We start from the raw sequence: 25023 nt of genomic DNA on the forward strand, positions 1-25023 counted from the left end.
TCCACGAAATCAAATCCCCATGAACCCATAGTTTTTCCTCTAACCACGAAAATTTGACCACACGAAAATATGTTATTTTACAGCATTCGATAACAGTTCTGTTATGTAATATTTTTCTACAAAAAAGGTAGTAAAACTAATATGATTTGATATAGCATATAAAAAATGTCATTTTATTGGTGAGTTAAATAATCTTTTGTATAAGATATGGCTCCTTGTTTCCGAATTCTTACAAAATAGTAAAAAATCATGGTTAAACGATGAACAAACTAGGAACGTTATGAAAGAGCACTCTATAAATATTCAGAAATATAGATTCCTTCCTCAAACAGTTTCATGTAGATATACATATGATCAAGGAAGGAAGACATACAAAATAATTTACATGTTCATATTTATTCATAGTTCCAATTTTATTGATTGGTAAACAGTGCTACAGATCGACACAATATGTCTCGTCAAACATTATTAGGAGAATCGCTGTCTTTGCGGAGAGGATTAGTGTCTCCCTTCTACCTTCCACCACTACCCACTGATTATGCCCCTTATTTACGTTACCTTATCAAGAAAGGTAAGGCTTACAGTATACAAAGTAACAGGTAACTTTGGCGGTGTCTTCATTTATGCACATAAACGTAACATCTCCGACATCTGTTCATAAAAATGCATTTGTACTATGATGCCTCAAATCCTTTTCCCTTTGGCGCCTGAAGTTTGAAAAATAAGTTTTAAAGTAAAGTATATCCTGATTTCTTAAGTATTAGTTCAGATTTCAACATTTTCAACTTTGCAGTTGTTTTTCTTTGATACTGATATTATCAATTGCGTCAATGATATTTTCTATGAATGAAATATGAAGATAACGAACATAAACAAGCTCAAAAGTAAACTGGAACAAGTATTAGCTTTCCTAAAAACTTGTCTGACTTGAGCAAATTTATTATTACGCGAAGAATCAAGAAATGTTAAATCCAGTGTAATCAACATGACTCTGAGTCCAGAAATTATTCTTTTGCTGAGAAATAAGAAAAGTTCATTTCAGTGGCATCAACATTAAATAAAACTTGGACATGAATTTGTTCTATATACACTTTATTACTTGTAATTTATTTTTTTCATTGCCGTTGGGACCGGGGGGGGGGGGGGTATTGTGTTGGGTTGGGTTCGGGCACCGTGCCCCAATAATTTTGCCGATTTAAACATAGCTACTTAACTTGTGTCTCCTAAATTATATTTATAATTCTATATAAATAATACGGCCTTAAAATTTTTATAATCTATTAGGAATTTTTGCTTGATAGTGCCCACCCTATACTGGAAACATGCTTAACACCCAAACAAGCCAAAGCATTGGACCTAATTATTATCACATTATACATTACACGTAACATAACATTTGGTCATTCTGTTATGCATCACTATAATTCCAGCAAAGCTGTTCAGGTCAACACTATCAGATTGACTAATAGAAGTTTATTTTCAATGCACACAGTCTTTCTACCTTTAGAATTACGCATATTCCTAACTTTGCAGACCTTTGATTCAGTCATAGTTAAACAATTTCAAGAGTAAGATGATGGTAGATGATATACTTTTTTATGTTTACACTAGACAAAACTACTAACGCACCACCTAAATAAATTAACATTTTTCTTTTCAAAACTTGTTTATGATGTTTTTGATATATAATTATGTTACTTCATTAAGAAATGAGAGATTTAAATGTTTTAACTGATAAATAACAGCAATGTTTACTGAAGCGTAACCACGTCATAGAAAAAATTAAAATCATATCTATGCTTTTCTGGTGGAATAAATTTCTAATTTTTTCTTTGTGTTTGTATTCTTTATGTTTGTACTAATTAAAAACTCAGAGAAAAAGTTACACCGTATGCGGCGTTTGACTCTAGAAGAGCCTGCGAAGGCAGCCAGTATGGTATCTGCAGGGGGTTCCTTTGAAGAAATTTGTGAAAAATTAAAACAATTCAAAGATTATGCGTTTCTCTGGTGAAAAATTGTTGAAAATGAATTAACGATCATAAAAATGTTTACAATAGATATCGACGGCATTAAGTAAGCACCACACAATAACTTCAAGATTGTTCCACAAAATTGGGGCAACCGGAAGTTGGGTGGATTTGGTAGGGAAACCAAGGCACTTGATGACTACTAAGCGATATGGTAGTCAATCAGGGTATATAATTTGATTTTTAAGTGGGAGACTGTTCCCGTCGCAACGTCACGGACCACCTTCGGTAATCATCAACTTCATATCTTGGCAAAAACGGTGCGCAGTGCACGTCGGGACATTGGTTTTCGGACAAGAAGGTCCTTTAAGGGTCTTGACATTACACCAAGACATTTGTCAATCCAACTGTTTTGGAAAAGATGGCATATTTTATATACTCGTACCAATCAGGAAAATGATCAATTCACAAATAAGAATAATAAGTGGTGCGTTAGCAATTTTGTCTAGTGTATATGGAAAGATGTTAGTTCATTTATAACAAGTATATTACAATGTATTTTAAAAAGAAATCATAATTCTCCCAACTGTTCACCAAAATTTAATAATGTGTAGATTTGTAATATGTGATGTAACCTTTTCTTTCAAAAGTACTGGTCTTATCTAGTATTTGGGAAAAGGCCAATCAGAAGAAATGTCACGGGGAAGGGGTGCACAACCAAAAATTTCAGGGGGGCACTAACTTGGAAAAAAAAATTATCAAGAAAATAAGTTGATATAAATATGTTATTGTTTTACATGACCTCTGGGCCACAAGCAATAAAGTACATGTAGCTGTGTTTTCTCTAACATATATTTAATTATATATCGGCAAAATGGGGAGGGGGGTTCCCCTCCTCTTCATGGTTCCTACGACCATGAAAAAAAGAAAATTACAAGTAATATGGTAGAAGTCTATATAGAATAAATTCATATCCGAGTTTTATTTCATGTAGATACAACTGGATTTAACTTTTTTTTGATTATTAGCAGAACAATTTATTTCTGGACTCAGAATTATGTTGATCACACTGAATTCAACTTTTCTTAGTTCTTCATATAATAATAAATTTTGCTCGCGTCAGACAAGCTTTTTAAGAAAGCTAATACTTGTGTAAAGATACTAGGTGCATGTTTCTTGGTAAGTGTTATTCTTAGTGTTACCTAAATGCTTTTGAAATTTTTTATGGTATGTCAGATGTTTATTATCGTTTTCAAAGCGTTAGGTTATCCCTGAGCGGTAAACAGGCAGCCTTATCACAAATGTAAAGCGGAGACGCATATCAAGTGTGACGGAATCAGCCGAGGTTTGCCGAATGGAGTTATACATCATTCACTCGGCACACCTCGGCCGATTCGTACCTCATCTGTTTGATGAAGGTGACGGAATCAGCCGAGGTTTGCCGAATGATACATCATTGAAAACTGTTTTTCGTTTAATAAGATTCAAAACATGAAATGCAGTAAAGCTTTATCAGAGACGTATTAATCCGGATGTTGTGTTTCCGAACAAATCGTCCAGATTTATGAAGCATCTGGATTACTGAAACAAATATTTTATAATTGGTAGACATAAATTTATAATTGGTAGACATAAATTTTGATTCTGTTCGAGGAAAATAAATTCCGGAAGGTGTAGCGTCCGGATTAACTGGATATTGTATATCAACAAGAAGGAAAAAGCGGATTAAGATTGTCCGCGTAAACTTTGCTTTTGAAAAATAAATCTAGGTTTGTGTGTTACAGATGTATTTGTATTCAAAATGGGAACAAGGGTAAATCGATTGAAACAAAAATCCATATGAGCTAATTACATACAAATTTCAAGTCCCTTATTAAATTTATTGAATGCTTATGTTATTTGAGAATGGTATGTAAATTATTTTCTTGTTATTATAAATTTAGATCGTCTCAGCAAGACAGAGGAGGTTGGAAGAATTATGTACAAAGACATAAAGTTCGCAGTCTTTAAAGGTGCATTAGAAAGGGAAGACGTATGTAGCAGCTTTTTTTTTCTTTGCCAATTCCTTTAAAAAAAAAACTTCTGTATCATTAACCTGGTGTATTTACGTCTTTTATTGAATTCAATAAGCATAAGTTATTGATTCTTTAGAGTTGGCTTGCAGAGTCAAACTTTTAATTCTCCTTCATTATTAAGTCATAAGGATCACTTGAGGTGTGCAAGCATACTCAAAGATCACAAGTTCTACATTTCCCAGTGACATAAATATCTGCGTTGAAGCAGCAATAAATCCAAAGAATATCCAGAATCTGGGGAAAGTGGACTTACCTTCATGGTTTTTTTTTTGGTTTTGTTTTTATGCCCCCGTATCGAAGATTCGGGGGTATATAGTTTTTGCCCTGTCCGTCGGTCTGTCTGTCTGCAAAAACTTTAACATTGCCCATAACTTTTGATTGGTTGAAGCTATGGCTTTCATATTTCACAAGTGTATTCCTTGTGACAAGACCCTTCTTTGGGTACCAACATACCTTGACCTTGGAGTTTGACCCAGTTTTGCAAAATTTTACCCAACTTTAACCTTGGCCATAACTTTTGAATTGGTGCTTGGCTTTCATACTTCACATGTGTAATCCTTGTGACAAGACCTTCCTTTGGATACCAACAACTTTGACCCTTTGACCGTGATCTTGGAGTTTGACCTACTTTTGAAAAAACTTTAACATCGGCCATAACTTTTGAACGGTTGGTGGTAAGGCTTTCATACTTCACATATGTAATTCTTGTGACAAGACCTTCCTTTGGATACCTACAACTTTGACCTTTTGACCTTGGAGTTTGACCTAATTTTGAAAAACTTCAACCTTGGCCAAAACTATTGAACCATTGGTGCTAGGGCTTTCATACTTCATATATGTAATCCTTGTGACAAGACCTTCCTTAAGATACCAACGAATTTGACCCTTTGACCTTGACCTTTGGAGTTCGACCTACTTTTGGAAAACTTTAACCTTGGCCATAACTTGTGAACCGTTGGTGCTAAGGCTTTCATACTTTACGTATGTAATCCTTGTGACAAGACCTTCCTTTGGATTACAACACCTTTGACCCTTTGACCTTGACCTTGGGGTTTGACCTACTTTTGGAAAACTTTAACCTTGGCCATAACATTTGAACCGTTGGTGCGAGGGCTTTCAAACTTCAAATATGTTATCCTTGTGACAAGACCTTCCTTTGGATACCAACAATTGTAATCCATTAACCTTGGTTATAACTTTTGAACGATTGGTGCTTCAGCTTTCATATTTCACCAGTATATTTCTTGTGAGAAGACCTTTCCTTAGGCACCATTAATTTTGACCATTTGACCTTGACCTTGATGTTTAACTTACTTTTGAAAAACTTTAACCTTTTCTATATCATTGAATCTATTCAATGGTTGCTGCTAGGGCTTTCATATTTCACAGGTATATTCCTCGAGAAAAGACCTTACTTTGGGTACCAACATACATGTATCTGATTTGCATTTGAGAAAGATTAACCTTTGCTATACGTTGCCATACAGGGGCATCAGTGTTTCACAAACACATCTTGTTTTTTTTTTTTTTTTTTTTTTTTTTTTTTTTTTGTTTCTTTTCTTTTCGTTGATTTATTTACATGATAAAATTAGAGTAAAACCGTATTTATTTTGGGAACATATTTTTGAGAAAAAAATTTCTCCAAGAATGGAAGGGCTTTGTGCATCCTAAATTCAAAGCAAATCTGTGCCAGTAACGCTTATAATTCAATATAATACTTCAATTGGTTAGGCTTTTCGACAGGAAAGAAAAGTTCGACCCGCCCATTACAAAGGAAATCGGCAAAACCTATTCCTTAACAGCGAAAAAATACCATTACAGCAAAAGATTTGAGGAATTACTAGCATTGTACAAATTCAGATGTCCGTATCGGAAAACCAGACCAAACACAACTTATTGCTGGTAAATCTCTGTAATTTTTTATGAACCTGGAAGCAAAAAAAGTGGCCAAGTCTATTTAGGGTAAAGTTTTCTACAAAGTAATAATAGGGAACTGTTGAAGTTCAGAAATAGGAAAACATTTATTTAATCATCCTCATATCAACTGTTCAGCGATATTGGCAATGTATTATTTAGCTTTGCCATCTTTCATTTATAAAGTTCCTCTTAAAGTGTGACGTAAATTGGGGGGGGGGGGCAAATTACGTGAAAAGGGGGGGGGGGCAAATTACATATTGGCGTGAATGATCTTGGAGTAGGCTTGCATACCTCTCGTAATACCCAACATTCTATGGAGAGTTACACAAGTTAAACCTTAAAGGTAAGTTTCATTTAATTTCTTAATTCTGTGTTAGGTTGACGTGATAGTGAACAGTACATCAGAAAAATTGAAACTAACGTTCGGGCAGTGTTCTCGGTCATTGTTAGAAGCGGCAGGAAGAGAGATTCAAGACGAGTGTGATGAAAAATATCCCTCAGGAGTCAGAAAGGGCGACGTAGCTATCACAGGACCTGGGAAACTTAATTGCAAAATCATTTGTCATGGCTCCCTTGTAAAATACGGGGATAATCTTGCAGAAGAGGTTAGTTTCCTTCTATGGTTACAACACTTTTCCATAATATATGAATCAATGATAACTCCAACTGTTTTTCTGGCAGATACATATGCAGTATATTTCCAACTGTCTGATGGAGATGGATAAACATGGATTCTCCACCATAGCCCTCCCAGCCCTGACTACGGGATTCCTGAAGTTCCCTAGGGATCTGGCGGCAAGAAACGCGTGTCGAGCCGTGAAGAGTTATATAGACGCAAATCCCAAGACAAACCTTAAAGAGGTTCACTTTGTTATACACCACAGCGACACCATAACTATTCAAGTAATCAGTTCGTATTATATTAAGTGTATACTGTTTTACCAGATTCTGTAGAAAACCTGAGAATGTATATATTATCATATTTACATTGGATTCTGAAACATAACAAAAATCCTTACAAAGTTACATAGCGGGTTCCAGTAAATGCTCTACCAAGCTTCTTTCTTTACTCCTCACTAAAATATTAACAGCAGTGAAGGAGACACTTCAGGAGTACTATGCAACAATATATTCGAGGAGTGATGTAAATCAGATGAAGGATACTTAAAAATTCCAAGGAACTTTTGGAAAATTTGAAATCACAAAATTTTAACAAAATCAATAACATAAAAACTTATGACTTTTTAACTCTGCATACGAACATTCCCCACGATAAATTAAAGTCCAGGGGCCCGTTTCATGAAAGGTCGTACGCCAAGTCGTAGCGCTACGCCTGCGTAAAGTCGGGACTAGCACAAAGATTTGCATTTCATTAAATAGCGTATCCTAACACCGGATTAAAGTTGGGCCAAATTTTTACGTCTACTCATGGGTAGGTGTAAGTTCGGGCGTAAACATAAAATAAAACGACTTTACTGATCTGAAAACAATTTAGCCATTCCTTAAGAAGAATTACAGTAAATTCTAAGAAGTCTTTTTAATACAAACGATGTATTATTTAACTTCACAAACTATGAATATTTGGGGGAGCGGAAATTGGGGGAACGGAAATTGGGGGGGGGGCACCCATTTGGGGAAGTAGTTGACATGCAGTATATTTACATAACTTTAAGAGCCATAGCGCATTTGATAGGCATTTTCGCCTACTCTACCAGTGATTTCTTAAATTGATTGTTTAACCAAAATTTTGTCATTCAATATTAGTTTATACATACGTAAAACCAAACCACACAATAAAACGTATGTATATTAGTTTATACATACGTAAAACCAAACCACACAATAATGATATTTCATTAATAATAGTTCGATCCTTCATATGATAAATATGAAAATTATCCAGTTTGTATGGAGTGTATAGTAAATATTGAGGTATCCACCTAAAGATGACAAACTGTTGCCAAAGACCGCCCTTAACCAGAAAAACAATTTTGAATAATTGTATTTGGATATGATTGCTCTTCATTACATTTAAATAATTTGGTTAAAGGTGGTCTTCATATTGAAAATGATGAAAATATATATTCAAATTTTCTTCTTGTATAATCGTAAGATTTAGCAACCTGTCTTAAATTTATATCCATTCGACGTCATTGACTTGGTTGGCGCATTGGTATGATTGCTGGAATGTAAATATGGTGATTGCGAGTTCGAGCCCCACATTTTTCCGTTTATGCTTTTTTTTCCCTTTGTGTATCTTTTCTACGTTTTTCTTTATTACGTTTTATAATGTGCATAATTTCAGAAAGTTATAATATACACATTACACTTTGAAAGTATCTCGGGAAAAGACAGTCCTAAACTATTTTATTAAAGTCATATATGGCGTATTTAACTAAAATTAAAAAGATCTTTCTATTTGTTTCATTACTTTATATAAAGATAGGACTTTCCTGTAAATTACACAATTAAAAATCAATCACGTTTCAAAGATATTAGAAATTTAATACAATATCCGATTTATTTAACGACTCCGCAGTTAATTAACAGACACAGTTTAAAATCAGTTTAACTATGGAACCAAAAGGTTATTCAAGTTCAAAATCGGTGGAAAATTTTTATTTGAACGTAAAAAACATATCACGTTCATCTTCACTCAATCTCGTATTTTTATTTTATTATATTTTTTTAGCTCAGATACGCCATATATAGCTTTAAAGTTTGTAAATTCATAGCTACTTGTTTTATTTTTATTGATTTTCTAAATCTTTTGTCTCAGAATTAGAGTATTGAACAAATTAAATGAATGTCATTTGACATACTCGCAACTAAGAAAATATATTACTCGTCCTCAAACCATATTACGTAGTTTGATCTTGAATTGAAAAGGTATATCTATACATGTAAATAGAAACAGGTGATTTCCTTTTAAATTCTTGAGTCGGCCGTGTCGTCGGAGAGGCAGCTATGGCTCTTTCTTCATAAAAGATTGTCTTATTAACAGGGATTCATTTTTACACCATCTCTTAAGTTTTGATAATCCTGCATTTATACACATTTGATTGTTGTATTTTGAGTACGAGGTATTGTACAGGGTGTTTCAGAAAACATGCAACCGTTTACTTTCCTCACTTAATTGATATGCAAACAGAATCATATAAAAGTTCTATAAAAACTTATTCTAAAAAGGCTTCAGTTTTTATTAATAACAAAATATTGAGAAAAAATTATCATTTTAAATAATTATGACGTCATATTTGACATCACTGAAAAACAGATGATTTCATTTTTAATATGGAATTTTAAAGTTAGAAGCAAACATCAGAAGTTTTGAAACTGCTTTATCAAAGCATGTCTCCAGTTCTTGTGCTTTGGCCAATGAAGATCCAGAATTCAAAGAACTTAAAAAGATAATTTATTGTGGAAATTGTACAAAGCTGTTAAAAATTTTGAAGCTAATGGAACATGTGGAATGTGGATGATTAAAGAAAGGGAAATATTGGATGAACAAAGAAACATGAAAAGAAACATTGAAACATGAAAACATTGAGAATGTTAAAGACGTTTCAGAGACTGGCATGAAAACCTTAAGTAAAATAAATGAGCTTGTGAACGAATGTAACCTAAAAGTAAGTGAGTCAAGTGTATATTGGATGTTGAAATACGATTTGAATCTTACACCTTAGAACAAATGATTGGAGGACGATTCATCTCTTTCAAATCCAAGAACATTTGGCCCCCGCACCTCCAAACTCACCCGACTAATAACCCCTTGACTTTTATCTGTGGGGACATATTACATTGTAATGAGAATAGATTATAAAACAGTCATCCTCAAACTATACTCAAAATGCTCAAATGTGAGACCAGGCTCATTACGCAGAGACACTGAGCACTAGTACTGAGAAATTTCTTGCAGTGGATAGATTTATTGATTCAGCAAAAATGACGTCCTTTTGAACATATTATGTAACTAAGTGAAATTTAACACATTTTCTGTATTCTTTTGTAACTCCTTTTCTATTTGCCAGATTAAATTCATTTTTATATGAATTAATTTTGAAATTGTGCCTTTAAATAAAACATGTAGGTGGATGGTATTGGATGAAACACCATTAAATTGTAATCAATCAAAATGGTTGCATGTTTTCTGAAACACCCTGTGTATATACATTTTGTGTCATTCACTGAAAAGAAACCTATTAAAATGTTCATTTTGAAAAAAAAAGCTATTTTCCCCAACATTTTTTTTTTAAAAAAAGGAAGCACAGTTATCTTCTTTAAGTTTGGTTAATATCTATATTTAAAAAAAAATATTTTTTTAACTCATCGTAAAACCAAGTAGGCTTTTTAAAAACTTTATCGTGCTCGAAAACTCCATTTCTTATTTACTCCACGTCCACATGCGTGGATCTAGGGGGGTCATGGAGAGGGTCCAGTCCTCTTCGCCGCAATTTGCGGAGTTATTCAGGTATACAAATTTAGAGTAAAGAAAGTAAAAAAATGAAAATGACCTTAGACCCCTGTTAAAAAAATTAAGTTAGTAGGTTGGTAGGAAGAGCCATATTTATCAAGTTTAAGAATTGAAGGGAAGGACGAAGGGACCCCCCCCCCCCCCCGAAATAAGATTTTCAGTTTTGGGAAAGAAAGTTACGATATTTAGCTTGTCAACAAGTTTCTCGGATGGAATTTTTGTTTACTGATGACCTACCCTCCCCCCTCCCTTGAAAAAAAAATCACGGACCCGCCTGCGTCCAGAAAAAATTGTTAACGTTCAAAAGACGAACAATATTCCGGTTGATTTCGTAAATATACTTGAAAGTCAATATATCCTGATATTGTTTACAAATTAAACAGGATTTTACCATAGGGACTAGGGGCAACAAAGTCACTCGAAAGCTTCTGAAAATCAGCTGTAAGAGAAACTTTACTCGGAAATGACTGTGAATTTACAATTATTACGCCCATGTATGACAATATATTAGTGTTTAAACAATGTATGATAGAATTCTGAAATTTTCAAAATGGATATCGATGGTACTTGCCTTTCTTTATCGGGAAAATCAAAAAGAATCCGCATTTAAAAAAAATAAATACTACAATTTTTTTTAGGAACAAACGGAATGGCGTACAAGGTACTGTCATAGAAGAAATGGGAAAACATCTTTATTTTTTCATAATAATGCATATTTTGTAATATTTTATCGATTCTTAACTATTTAGTAGTCCATCATATGCCCAGTTACATATGTACACAAGTACATAAAATTGTAACGAATTATCCCCCCCCCTTCTACTCTCTCTCTGTCTCTTTCTCTCTTCCTTTATCAAAATCCAGGGGGGGGGGGTAATGTAGATACTCCAAAATTTATATGTATATATTCCAAAATTAATACATTTGCAAGAACATTTATTTCTTTTCTCAGACCTTTAATTTTGGAGTTTAATCAGGTGGCATGTTGTAGGTAGTTAATATTTTATAATAATTAGATATAAGTTGCATGTTTTCTAGAAGGTCCCTAAAAATTCATGTAAGATTTCATTTAAGTTAATGTATATGTGTGTTGTTCTACAGACATTGTACACAATACGTATGTATGTTTTTTTTTTTGCGCATGTGCAATGCAGCGTTGTAAAGGACTTAGTCCTGAGACTAAGCGTATCGTTTACGACTAGACTTACGCCACTTCGTGAAACGTAAATTACGTCTAAATTTTGGCGTAAGCCCCAGAAGTACACCTAACTTAGGTCTTAAATTTACGACTTTTGATGAAACGGGTCCCATGCTTTTTGACAGCTGCTTTTTCAATAAAAGTAGAACTCATTAATTTACTTACCTTGTCATTGGTCATTTGCAAAATTATTCTGACTGTACACATAAGTACTCTGAAGTTGACATTAAGAAGATGCTTGAGTTTCTGATTGACAATATCTATATGGTTTTTGGAGACCAGGTCCTCCAACAATTAGTTGGAATATCCGTGGGTACCAATTGCGCCCCGTTGTTAGCAGACCTATTTTTGCATTCAAATAAAGTAGAATTCAAAATCTTATACATGAAAAAAGAAATTGCTTGCTGTGGCATTTAAATATATCGACGACGTATTATCAATTAACAATAGTTATTTCCATTCATATGTCGACACGATATATCCCAGTGAGCTTGAAATAAAAGATACCACAGAGTCTGACACATCTGTTTTATATTTGGATATTTTACTAGAAAAAGACGTTAATGGTAATCTAACAACAAAGTTTATGATAAACGTGATGACTTTAACTTTTCAATCGTCAACTTTCCTTATTTATGCAGCAATATACCCTTATCACCTGCATATGGAGTGTATATCTCTCAGTTGATTCGATACGCAAGAGCATGCTCTACGTATGAACAATATCTAAAATGAGGTAATTTATTGACAAACAATAATATCAAGTCTCGTTTAAAGTCATCATTTTGTAAGTTCTTTGGTCGGTACAATGACCTTGTTAGCAAATACAATATATCATTAAGTCAAATGCTTGCTGACGCTTTTCATGCTGATTGTTAGGCCATTAATTACACATTGAATTGTCCACGGATTTTTCCGTTTAATATTTCCCGACATGACAAGGAGCACACGGCGGGTGTGACTGGTCGGCAGGGGATGTTCACTCCTCCATGGCACCTGAACCCACCTCTGATGTTTTTGGAGGTCCGTGTTTGCTCTGCTCCTGATTTATATTGTTTTAATGGACTTTGAGCTTGAATACTGTTCGTTATTTCCATATTTCATTTATTACATATTCAATAGTGAAATACTGTGATTTATTTATTGAATAAAAGTGATATTCTTTCAAAGTGTGAAAGGATACCAAAATGGCTTTCTGTCTCAGTGTGAAAGGATATCAAAGTTAGTAAAAATGATTTCTGGCCTGTCATAAGATAGAGATAGTAACTAAACCACTTTGATAGAGATTTAAACTGTTTTAAATTTTCCTCCCAAATATATTTAAGGAATGTTTTCAAGTTTTGTGTGAGTTATCGGTGTGTAAATCCCACAGACTTGTGACGTAGGCACATTTCATGAAGCGCGCTAGCTTCATGAAAAAAATGCCTACGTGCAAGTCTATGTGATTTACGTCAATAAAATTGGTTGTTAGTATTGGAATTAATGTTGCAGCTGTTGCAGAAAAATGCATAACCCGTGTAAGCGGGTTACGTAATTTTTTTTCCGCAATAGCTGCAACGTTAATCCCCATACTTACAAACAAAGAAGGAAATTTTATTGTTAATATTTATATCTGTACAAAAATCATCTAGAGTAAGATTAAGTAGGTTAAATATAGTATTATAGATATGTACGTTATTATACGTTTCATTGATGGAAGAGCCACTGCTTAAGAAATCTTAACAGGTGATATGCTTATTGCTGTTTACTGACTGATAAACAGCAATGGTTTCTTAAGAAATAAAGGAGAAGATATTCAGTGGATGTAAAAATTATTCTCTAAGTGTATACTTATAGGTATTTGCAGATGTTGTCAACACGTTAGATCTCGACCAGCAAGCAGGTACAACTGTGAATCTGCTCTAATCTGCCTCTACTTCTGTACTTGTCTTTGACATAAAGTAAATGAATTTTGATCTGTAATATATATATATATATATATATATATATATATATATATATATATATATATATATATATATATATATATATATATATATATATATATATATATATATAGGGATGTCAGTTTGTAACCGGTTAACCGATTACTCGGTCGGAACGATGGTAATCGGTTAGAAAATCTATAATCGGTTAGTCGGAAAAAATAAAATTTATATATAAATTTTAACACAATTTCCTGAAAAAAAAAAACACAGATAAAAATGTTTGAAATTTATCATTTTCACCTATCTATTTAAACTGATTTTGAAATAATTAAGGCTCTCTGAATTGACTTCGTGCGAGTAATTGGTCAGTTTTCGAGATAATTGTCGTTAAAACACCATAGGTCATTACCCAGTCTGACCCACGTTTCTTTAATAATTCTAATAAGATGATCGTGAGCCTATTATAATGTGTACCTTGTCTCTTCTACGTGCATCCTTTGTAATTACCTTTCAAATATAATTTATCAAACAATCATCGTAAATTAAGCGGTAGTTCAGACATAGTTTGAGCATAGCGATAATGCAGAATGAGCTTGCGTGACATCACTTCTTAATTTTTTTTTTTTTTTTTTTTTTTTTGTATCTGAGACTTCAGTCATGAGTTTCTTTCTTTCTTTTAATTTGTTTTTACCTATTATAATTGAAATAAAATATAAATAGTGTTCTGTTCAAATATATACTAAGTATCGCATTCAACATATGTAACATCTTTATAACTTTTTTTTAAACAGCTTACAATAATGAAACATGTCGAGAATTTTTGATACGATTAACCGATTAATCGGTCGGAACGTCTTGCGGTTAACCGATTGACAATTCTGTATTCGATTGCCATCCCTAAAATGTATATATATATATATATATATATATATATATATATATATATATATATATATATATATATATATATATATATATATATATATATATATATATATATATACATATGCAGAAATCAGTAGAAGAGTATGCAGCTGCAAGATTGGTGAAATTTCAGTCCTAGTGAAAGTTGGTATAGTGGAAGATGAAAAAGCTAAATTCGACATGGTTGTCAACTTTGTGGGGTCAGCTTCAATTGATGTTACAACTCGAACCAAACATGTTAGCAATGATATACAACATCTCTCCTTGGTGTCAGACGGAGATATGGAGGTTATTTACTCCAAACACTTGGATAAGAATAAAATTTACCATACCTATGTCTTACAATGCAGAACTGATCTGCGTGTTGTAAAGAAGGTGAGACGATGATCTAACAATATGTGACTTAAATTTCCATTCCTCATTCACTCGTTCTTCATTGTTTTGCTTTATTTTGTAATCCTTAAGATACAATGTGTTCATGTAATTACTTGTACAAGAAGATATACCGAACAGTTTTGAAATCAAATTGTTGAATCAATTTTTGTTCTTTTAAATTACTTTTTCATTCTAGGATGTTGGTGAAGCAGTGTTCAATTGTTTGACTGAGGCAAATAGGACAAAAATGAGTTCCATTGTCTTTATACTGCACAAGTCCGATTACAATCCACCACCTAAGATTGTGTCAAATGTGATATGCGAAGCATTGGATGGTTTTTCAAGAAATCATAATACCAATATGAATGTAACAGTGGTTATACCAGAACCTGATGGACGATACTCAGAAATAGCATATGTAAGTTAACCTTGGGTTGTCACACACACACACACACACACACACACACACACACACACACACACCCTCACACACACACACACACCCTCCCTCACACACACACACCCTCCCCCCCCCCTCACACACACACACACCCTCACACACACACACACACACACACACACACACACACACACAGAGAGAGAGAGATGTAAAAACACTTAAATTCCAACAAGTTTTACAGGCATTTAGAGAAGAATGCAGAAAATTCCAGAAAGCTGCTGCAAGCCATATAATACGTGAATTTTGTCGTGAATTGTCCCTCAAAAAACCTCGACCTCCGGAATACTGGACAACATTTACAGCGGACAGAACTATCAAGGTTGTAAGCAAATTAACCGTTTCTATCAAGATAAAAAATAATGAAGGAAAATATAGAAAGGGGCCAGCATAAATTAGTTTAACAATTTTTAATGTTGTGCATGGAAAAAGGTTTTAAAAAAGGATAAGCCATAAAAACATACTTTGTCACTATTTTGTATGAAATAAGTGACTAAATTAGGGATGGGTAGGCCAACAATTAAGAAACGGAGGGTTGAACTTATTATCTCATTTTTATTATATTTAATGAATTTGCATAGTTTTTTGTTGTACAGGAAATCTTCCATCAAAAATGTACCTGTTCTTATTGCAATTTAAGAGATTTTCTGTTCCGTGTTATCCATTAAAGTTATGGTATGTGAGGACAACAGAGATGCAGGTGAAACTAGATGCCACACTGGTAGACGTTGATGTTCCAACACGACAAGCTGTAGAGAAACTAGTCTTATCCACGTGGGTACCACAAATAGTGGGACATGGTAGAGACGCCAAGGGACTGTCAGACCTCAAATACTCTAGTATAAAGGTTTTAAAAGTGGAGAGGCTGGAAAACATTAATTTGTACGAAAAATATTCCTACTTTCGGGCGTACCTTTTTCAGAAGGCAGGAAGAAATGGAGTTTTCAAACAGCTGGATGAACTTTCACCGAGTTTGATAAATGTACTCACTTCGGAAATAATGGGAAGTAATCCCCTCCTGAGAAGCGATCAGTACCCAGAAGAAGCCAACGAACACTTTCTTTTTCACGGAACAAAGGCCGAAACATACAAAAGTATTCTTTCGAATGGTTTCGATATCACCATGGCTGATAATAAAGGCATGTTTGGTCAGGGGATGTATCTTGCCGAGAGTCCAACAAAGGCAGATCAGTACACAGGTACATCACAGTTAAAGAAATCCTAAATCTGTTATTATAGAAATAAAGTATTTTTTTGTAAATTAAACAAAGATTAGATAACTTTTTAAAGTTTATACCCTTGCATTTATTTTCTGTATATAATATTTTTCACTCAAAACCGCTTATGTTATCTCCTTACTTTTATCCTTTTTGTTCTAAATTAAAATACTATTTGAAAGCGAAAGAACTTTAAATGTTTGGTAAAGTGTCTGATCGCCTTTAAACGAATCTTCAATTACTTTTCCACCTTTTGTTTTTATCTGATTTAATTAAATCCCATTGAATTGATTAATGATCAACTTGAGTAAGTTTATTGCATCAGTAGTAAAAATGGAAAACTTATAGTAGTTGTATCAAAATTTGCAATAAAGAGTAAATTATTACTCTTTTCGACTTTAAGACGAAGACAATGTCGCTTATACTACGTAGAAAAATCAGTTGAAATGTTCAAAATGCATCACTGAATTCACCCTATTATGCTGCACTTTGGGATTTTTTTTTTATCTATAAACATTCATACTACCTGTCTTAGAAAATTCCAAACTTAAAATATGTGTTTCAAGCCAAAATGCCCATATTTTCCTCGGATAATTCGTGACGGGCAGAGTTCTGGTTGCTTATTAGAGCTCTGGTTTCAGATCACATAGACGACAGAACGAAAGGCGAGAAGAAAATGTTTTTGGTTCGATCTTGCCTTGGTAAAATGCATGTAGCAAGGCATCCTAAACCAGAACTTCGAAGACCTCCATGCTTTCAGTCTGGCTGTGAGTCCGATTCCTGTGAACATTCCGACTTTCAGCGCTGTGATAGCGTGGTCGGTGATGGAGCCTGGTTATTCCGAGAGTTTGTTACGTACCACCACTACCAGAACTACCCGGAATACCTCATCACTTACATTAGAGTGTAATGCAGTACTATACATTGTTTTTTGTTGTTTTAGTTTTTAGTTCAAGTTGTTGTTTTATTGTTTATAAAAACCCAGCATGTGGCAGTTTATATTTGTGAGGAATTAATTTTGTTATTTTACTAATTAGACATTTTAAATTCTACTTAGAAACAAAATTATTTGAAATACATTTTAAATACAACATTGTTTGACTTAACTGACTCTTAATGTACATTGTTGAAGAAGTACATGTAGAAGTTATTTGTTTGAAGACTTTATCTTCAGTGACGATGTATCTGGTCTTCAACATTTTCGGGAAGACTAAGTCAGTCTGTTATGGAATTCAGCTTGCAATATTTGTGGATCTGTATATTTGGGTAGAATAAAACCACATTTTTAACTGATTGACTAAACATTTTTGCATTGAATATTGTCATATATTATGTTTGTTTTTTTTCTCAAGATGACATGCTAGGTCTTTATTGTACCCCTTTAACACTTGGCAGAGAATTTTTACCCCAAAAATCTTGTGATTAAGTGAATTTTTATGGCAACAGAAAATGGATTTCTTTTTTTAACAAAAAGATTGTATAATAGTTACTGCAATGTAATTTTACATCATTGTTCAGCCAGACCTGTTTGTGTGATTTTTCATTAAAATTCAGGTTAACTTGAGAGAGGAAAGAAATTTAAAAACCTTTATTAGCCAGATCTTATAGTAAATGTATGGGAGCAATGGATCTGTCAATTCAGTTGCTAGTAATTATCCTTCATAAATTGGAACGTAGTTGCACTTGTAGAAAGAACACTGTTTTTTTTTATTTACTTGATATAGTTGTGGATTCTTTTTTAAGGTTTTGCCAAAGGTCAAGATGTCCAAAAATTTATTTTTACAATAGCTCCAAAACTATGTGAGGTATAAAGTTAAAACTTTTACAGTTTATAAATATATCATTGATTAACAGATAGAAAGTATCACTTGAAAACAAGTATTTTAAAAAATATATTTATTCAGAAAAAACATTTCAAAAATTTTTCATATTTTAAAAAAAATGCACCTGCTTAATTCTGTACTTTTAGTGAAAACCATCATTGCAGAAATAATATATGTTTATCAATGAAGGGTAAGTTGGACGTGAATGGTCTCTGAAAGGCTGTTATTGAAAGCATGACATGTATAAAGACAAGACCCCTATAAAATCCGCCATTTGCTATGTACTTTCGGTTTCAAATCGTAACATTTGGACAAAATAAACAGGGAAAACAACTTTCCAGAGGCTATCGAAGTCCAACTTGCCCTTCATTGATAAACATATATTGTTTCTGGAATGATGGTTTTCACTAAAACTACGGAATTAATTAGGTGTATTTTTTGAAAATATATGCATTTTTTTAAAAGAATTTTTCTCGATAAATATTTTTTTTAAGTATTTGTTATCAAGTGATACTTTCTATCTGTTAATCAATGATATATTTATAAACTGTAAAAGTTTTAACTTTATAAACCACATAGTTTTGAATATATTATAAAAATAAATTTTTGGACATGTTGACCTTTGGCAAAACCAGATATTATATCACAAGAAAACTAGTTTGCAAATTGTACATAAAATTTTGGACAGCTTGACTTTTTATGCCCCCGTAATTGAAGATTCGGGGATATATAGTTTTTCCCTGTCCATCCGTCTGTCTATCTGTCTGTTTATCTGTTTGTCCGCAAAACTTTAACATTGCTCCTAACTTTTGACTGGTTGGAGCTATGACTTTTATATATCACATGTGTGTTCCTTGTGACAAGACCTTTTTTCGGGTACCATCATATTTGACCTTTTGAACTTGACCTTGGAGTTTGACCCAGTTTTGCAAAACTTTAACGAACTTTAACCTTGGCCATAATATTTGAACGGTTGGTGCTAGGGCCTTCATACTTCACATGTGTATTTCTTGGTACAAGACATTCCTTTGGATACTAACAAATTTAGCCCATTGACCTTAGAGTTTGATCAACTTTCAGAAAACTTTAACCTTGGCCATAACTTTTGAATAGTTGGTGCTAAGACTTTCATGCTTCACATGTGTAATTCTTGTGATAAGACCTTAATTTGGATACCAACAACTTTGACCCATTGACCTTGACCTTGGAGTTTGACCTACTTTTGAAAAAGTTTAACCTTGGCCATAACTTTTGAACGGTTGGAGCTAGGGCTTTCATACTTCACACGTTTATTTCTTTTGAAAAGACCTTTCTTTGGATACCAACAATTAGAGCCAATTAACCTTGACCTTGGAGTTTGACCTACTTTTTGAAAATTATAACCTTGGCATAAATTTTGAATAGTTGGTGCTAAGACTTTCATACTTCACATATGTAATCCTTGTGACAAGACCTTACTTATGATATCAACAACTTTGACCCTTTGACCTTGACCTTGGAGTTTGACCTACTTTTGAAAAAGTTTAACCTTGGTTATAACTTTTGAGCTGGCTCTCATATTTTTCCCATGTGTATTTCTTGTGAGAAGGCATCTCCTTGGGCACCATTAATTTTGACCATTTGATCTTTACCTTGATGTTTGACTTTCTTTTGAAAAACTTTTCCATAACTATTCAATGGTTGCTGCTAGGGCTTCCATATTTCACAGGTATATTCCTCGAGACAAGACCTTACTTTGGGTACCAACATATTTGATTTGCATTCGAGAAAGTTTATCCTTCACTATAAGATGCCATACAGGGGCATCAGTGTTTCACAAACACGTCTTGTTTTTTTAATTACTCGCGTTGTCAATTATTGCATTAAAAGACCAATTCAAATGTTTCTCATCAACCATGGCTAATAAATACTGCTTTTACCAGCCAAGGGTTTCGCTATTCTTATCACAAATCCTTGGCCTATCTTTCTATCAAAAATCAGGATTTTTCTCTACATGTAGTTGTGATTGGAGTTTATTGACATCATTTGATCAGTCAGCAAGTGCTATAGTAAATTACATTATCTTCAATCAGGTTATTTTTTGACTCTATAGTCTTGGCAATGAAAAACCCATGTAAACAATAATTCATTGGTAACATTCAATTCTTTTAATAGCTATGGTATCATTCAATTGAAGATGATGGGCGCATAATCTTATCTGGAATCTATATCGCAGATATAGACTTGCAAACTTCCTAACAAATAAGCTTATCTGCTTGTTAATTATTCTTCAGATATTTACTTTTTATTTCTATCAATGCTGCAAGCTTATTTGAGATCATGTGACGTAAACAATCCTAATTTTTGAAAGCACGATAGGCCAAGGGTTTTTGAGAAGAGTAGGGGATCAGATATCCATGGCTAGCAAAGATGAGCATTTGAATAACCTTATTCTGGGCATGACTATATCTAATTACATTTAGATCATTCTGGTTAAGAGGTGGTCTTCATATTGAAAATGATGAAAATACATATCCAGTTTCTTTCTCATATTTTAAAAAAAAAAGAATCTGTTTTAAATTTATCATTTCGCTATCAGTGATCTCGTGGCGCAGTAGTCTGATTGCTGGAATGTAAATGAAATGATTCCGAGTTCGAGACCAACATTTTCCATATATGCCTTATTATTATGTATCTTCTTCAACGTTTTCTTTATTACTTTAAGTATAAACATAGTTTCAAAAAGTTCTAATATACATGTTAGACTGAAAATATCTTGGGAAAAGACGTTCTACACAATTTCATTGAATTTTGCAAATTCATACCTACTTGTTTAATTCTTACTGATTTTTCTAAGCCTTTTGTCTCGAAATTAGAGTAATGAACATGTAAAGTGAATTGTTATATGACATACATGTAGTTGCACCTATGAAAATATAGCACTTCACATAGGTATAAGCAAAATGCAGATTTAAGAAAAGCAAGGTCAAGGTCACAGGAAAGTTCAAGGTCAAATGTTTTTGATGCAGTGAATAGTTCTCATATTAAGTTTGATAAAAATATTTAGAATGGTTTATTTAAAAATGAGCTAAACACTAATTTAAAATAATGAAGTTAATGTAAAAGGAAAGGTCAAGGTCAAAAGATGTTGCAGTTGGAAAGGTTACATCAGTATGTATTAGCATAAGTTTGATAAAAATATCATGAATGATTTCTTTAAAATGAGTTAAACACAAATTGAGAAAAGTGAAGTCAAAATCAAATGAAAGGTCAAGGTCAAAAAATATTGATGCAGTTGAATAGCTTACATCAGTATGTATCAGCATGTGAAGTTTGACACTAATTTAAGAAACGTGAGGTCAAGGTCAAAGGAAAGGTCAAGGTAAAAAAATATTGATGCCGTTGAATATCTCTCATCAGTATGTATCAGCATATGAAGTTTGATAAAAATATCTTGAATGGTTTCATTAAAACTGAGCTAAACACTAATTTAAGAAAGTGAGGTCAAGGTCAAAGGAAAAGTCAAGGTCAAAAAATGTTGATGCAGTTGAATAGCTTCCATCAGTATGTATCAACATATGAAGTTTACTTACACTATCTTGAATGGTATCTTTAAAACTGAGTTAAACACTGAGTTTTTTTATGTGTTAGATTTCATTTATCAAAAAATATTTTCTGTTGCAGTTAGTTTGACAGGCATACATTTTTGCTAAATTGACTGGATTAGAAGGAGATTTAAAAAAAAAAAAAACTGTTCAACAAATTAACTGTCTGTAAATCTTCATACCAAGGAATATAAATTCATATCTTAGATAGAAGGCTCATGGTCACTCTCTGATCAGGTGTCTGATAATATTCAGGATTTCAGTGATCTACCAAGAACCTAGGTACTCTTATATGAATTTTGCATGTAGTTGAGTGTAACATTGAAAATTTTCACCCCAAGAAAACCATTGCCAACCTTGGCACAATGTTCCACTCAACTACATGCAATATTTATTATATATATTATACTGAATGTTTATCATAAAAACATGAGAACCTTATGTGCATAAATTCTGTGCAGTCAATAAATTTTGGAATAACACCCGTCTTCAAGCTATGTTGACTGTCGCTACGTTCTATCACACTGGAAGGTATACATGTGTATGGTTTCATCATTCAGAGGATAATAGTGTTTTTTAAAGAAATATTTCTCGACGAATCAGATTCAATTAATTTACATGAAAGACTGAAAGTAATATAAAAATATGCTCCAATCTGATATACCCTAAGGCAATACTTCACAACCCGGAAAAACTTAATGCTGCAATTTTGATGATCAAAGGACACATTAATAATGTAAATTTCCATTTCTAACAGCCAAAAGTAGAGGGGCCATGTTGTATTTTCAGATTTTAAAGTTTAGGTAGTCTTATACAAGCAGGTATTTTTTTTTAATGTGCAAAAAATACTTCCTGACAAGTTATGCATAATTAAAAACATACTCAGTTCATCTATATATATATATATACTCAGGAACTTTCATTCATTTCATCTCTACAATGCTGCATCAAATATTGCCTTTGAATACTTATGTATTTGGATTGAAAACTATGCAATACATGTATTAAAAATCATGTGCCCTGTACTTTTGACAGGTGATCTGCAAACTGAGCTATCTGGCCAGGCAAGAGCAATGGAACCTGCCTGTCTGCCAGATTCCTCCAACCTTAATTAAAAGTCTTTGCACCTGAAGAAACAAATCCAGACACTTTCCTGGCAAGTCTCTCACCTGTCACATCCTGGTCACGGCACCAAAGGGAGATAATGCAACAGACCAGACCAGGATTCAAACCCTGAACTTTAGACAGGCGTTCTCCCAACTTAGTTATAAGCCACTGGTAGTCAACCTGCCTAAACAGTCATAATTTATACCACTCATGATTGATAATTTGAAATTACTGTTACAGCAGTATCATAAACAAATTCTAAACAAAACACTATTACAAATCTATTCAGTTCTCCAAACTTTTAGGCTTGCGTTCAGGTGAATATTAAAATTTCTAAATGTCTGTAGATTGTACCATAAACACACTGCACGTTTCGAATTTCCTCTGTCATGGTGTTCTAGCTTCTGTCCGTGTCTACATATAAAGGAAGTAAGGTTTGTAACTTGAGACTATATAAAAATTATGCAGTATAAGGTCTAAGAAATATAGAACGTGGGCGCAGACCTAGATTTTTATTTTTTAAACATGTAAAATCACTTCCGTCAACAAGATGCTGTGAATGGTGTCGGGTGGTTACGTTCCGATTCCGTGTTCGACCCGCGTGGTTTCGACCTACTCTAATATATATCCCTACATGTCAATACCTGAGTACAGGGTTATACACTGTGCGGTAAACAAATGGATATCCGGTAGTTGTATATTATATGGCTTCAGAGATGTGCGTGTCAATAGGTAGTTGTTTCCGTTCAGCAGTTCAGTATGTATAACGTTAGTCAACATGCAGGTTTCCAAACATTTTTTTTCTACTATCGCGGAGCATGAACGTTGATAAATTTGATTTAGTAATGAATTATATTTGAACAGTTTTCCATAAAAATTAATCAAATACTTCTTCAAAAATACCGTGATCACATATGCACTGTCTAAACAATGTACGTTTCTCCCACAGGCACTTGGGGTCTGGACCCCCCCCCCTTTTCCATTTTTTTTCTTTTTAAATATGGAGTCGATTCACCTTTTTCCTATTTTTGTATTCTAATATGCACTATATGTTATCAATAATGTAACTCTTTTGTCTCTATATGCTGTTTTTAAATATACCGTTTTCGACTGAAACATAAAAAGAGAGAAGGCTTGCAACTCTTTTCTCATCGTCTGCCTCACCTCGCTTAAACTTCGCCTGATTATTTATCGAAAGAATAAGAAAACATGGAATATGCATACATCAATAAATTCGTTATACATTCTTCTTTCTTTTCATATTTCCATTTAATTTTTATGTGCCCCCGATTTGTAAATATTTCGATTAAATCATCCGCATCTAGGGTAAATTTTGTTGATGTGCACCAGCTGGGACGGAAGTGCCCGGTATTTTCGGGTATCATCATTACATGTAATGTAATTCGGAACATTAAATGCGAGAAGGAATACATCCCGAATTTTCTCTTCATATAACATGTAACGGTAAGTTCTGTGAATAACAAGATAACTTTAACTAGCAAATTTTAATGGATGAAGATTATACTTTAAATAGACGATCTAGACAACCAAATTCCACAATATTGTTATTACAAAGCCTGGAATTTTTTTTAATGCAGAACATTTATAAAGTTAGAGTTACCGTTATTGCACTTCCGTCCCAGCTGGTGCACATCAACAAAATTTACCCTAGATGCGGATGATTTAATCGAAATATTTACAAATCGGGGGCACATAAAAATTAATTGGAAATATGAAAAGAAAGAAGAATGTATAACGAATTTATTGATGTATGCATATTCCATGTTTTCTTATTCTTTCGATAAATAATCAGGCGAAGTTTAAGCGAGGTGAGGCAGACGATGAGAAAAGAGTTGCAAGCCTTCTCTCTTTTTATGTTTCAGACGAAAACGGTATATTTAAAAACAGCATATAGAGACAAAAGAGTTACATTATTGATAACATATAGTGCATATTAGAATACAAAAATAGGAAAAA

The 25023-nt window shown here is 33.3% G+C and overlaps 1 protein-coding gene across 1 annotated transcript; it reads left to right on the forward strand.

Annotated features, from left to right (window-relative positions):
* Nucleotides 1-450: 450 nt before the first annotated feature.
* On the forward strand, nucleotides 451-17442 carry LOC133173582 (uncharacterized). The gene is made up of 9 exons (XM_061308562.1): nucleotides 451-571; nucleotides 3911-3999; nucleotides 6337-6564; nucleotides 6641-6862; nucleotides 13468-13513; nucleotides 14617-14858; nucleotides 15055-15276; nucleotides 15986-16514; nucleotides 17174-17442. The coding sequence occupies exons 1-9, from the start codon at nucleotides 451-453 to the stop codon at nucleotides 17440-17442; spliced, it is 1968 nt and encodes a 655-aa protein (XP_061164546.1).
* Nucleotides 17443-25023: the final 7581 nt, after the last annotated feature.

This window comes from Saccostrea echinata, unplaced genomic scaffold, assembly GCF_033153115.1.
Source record: "Saccostrea echinata isolate AGI-Se365-2 ecotype Australia unplaced genomic scaffold, CSIRO_AGI_Sech_v1 ptg000056l, whole genome shotgun sequence".
NCBI lineage: Eukaryota > Metazoa > Mollusca > Bivalvia > Ostreida > Ostreidae > Saccostrea > Saccostrea echinata.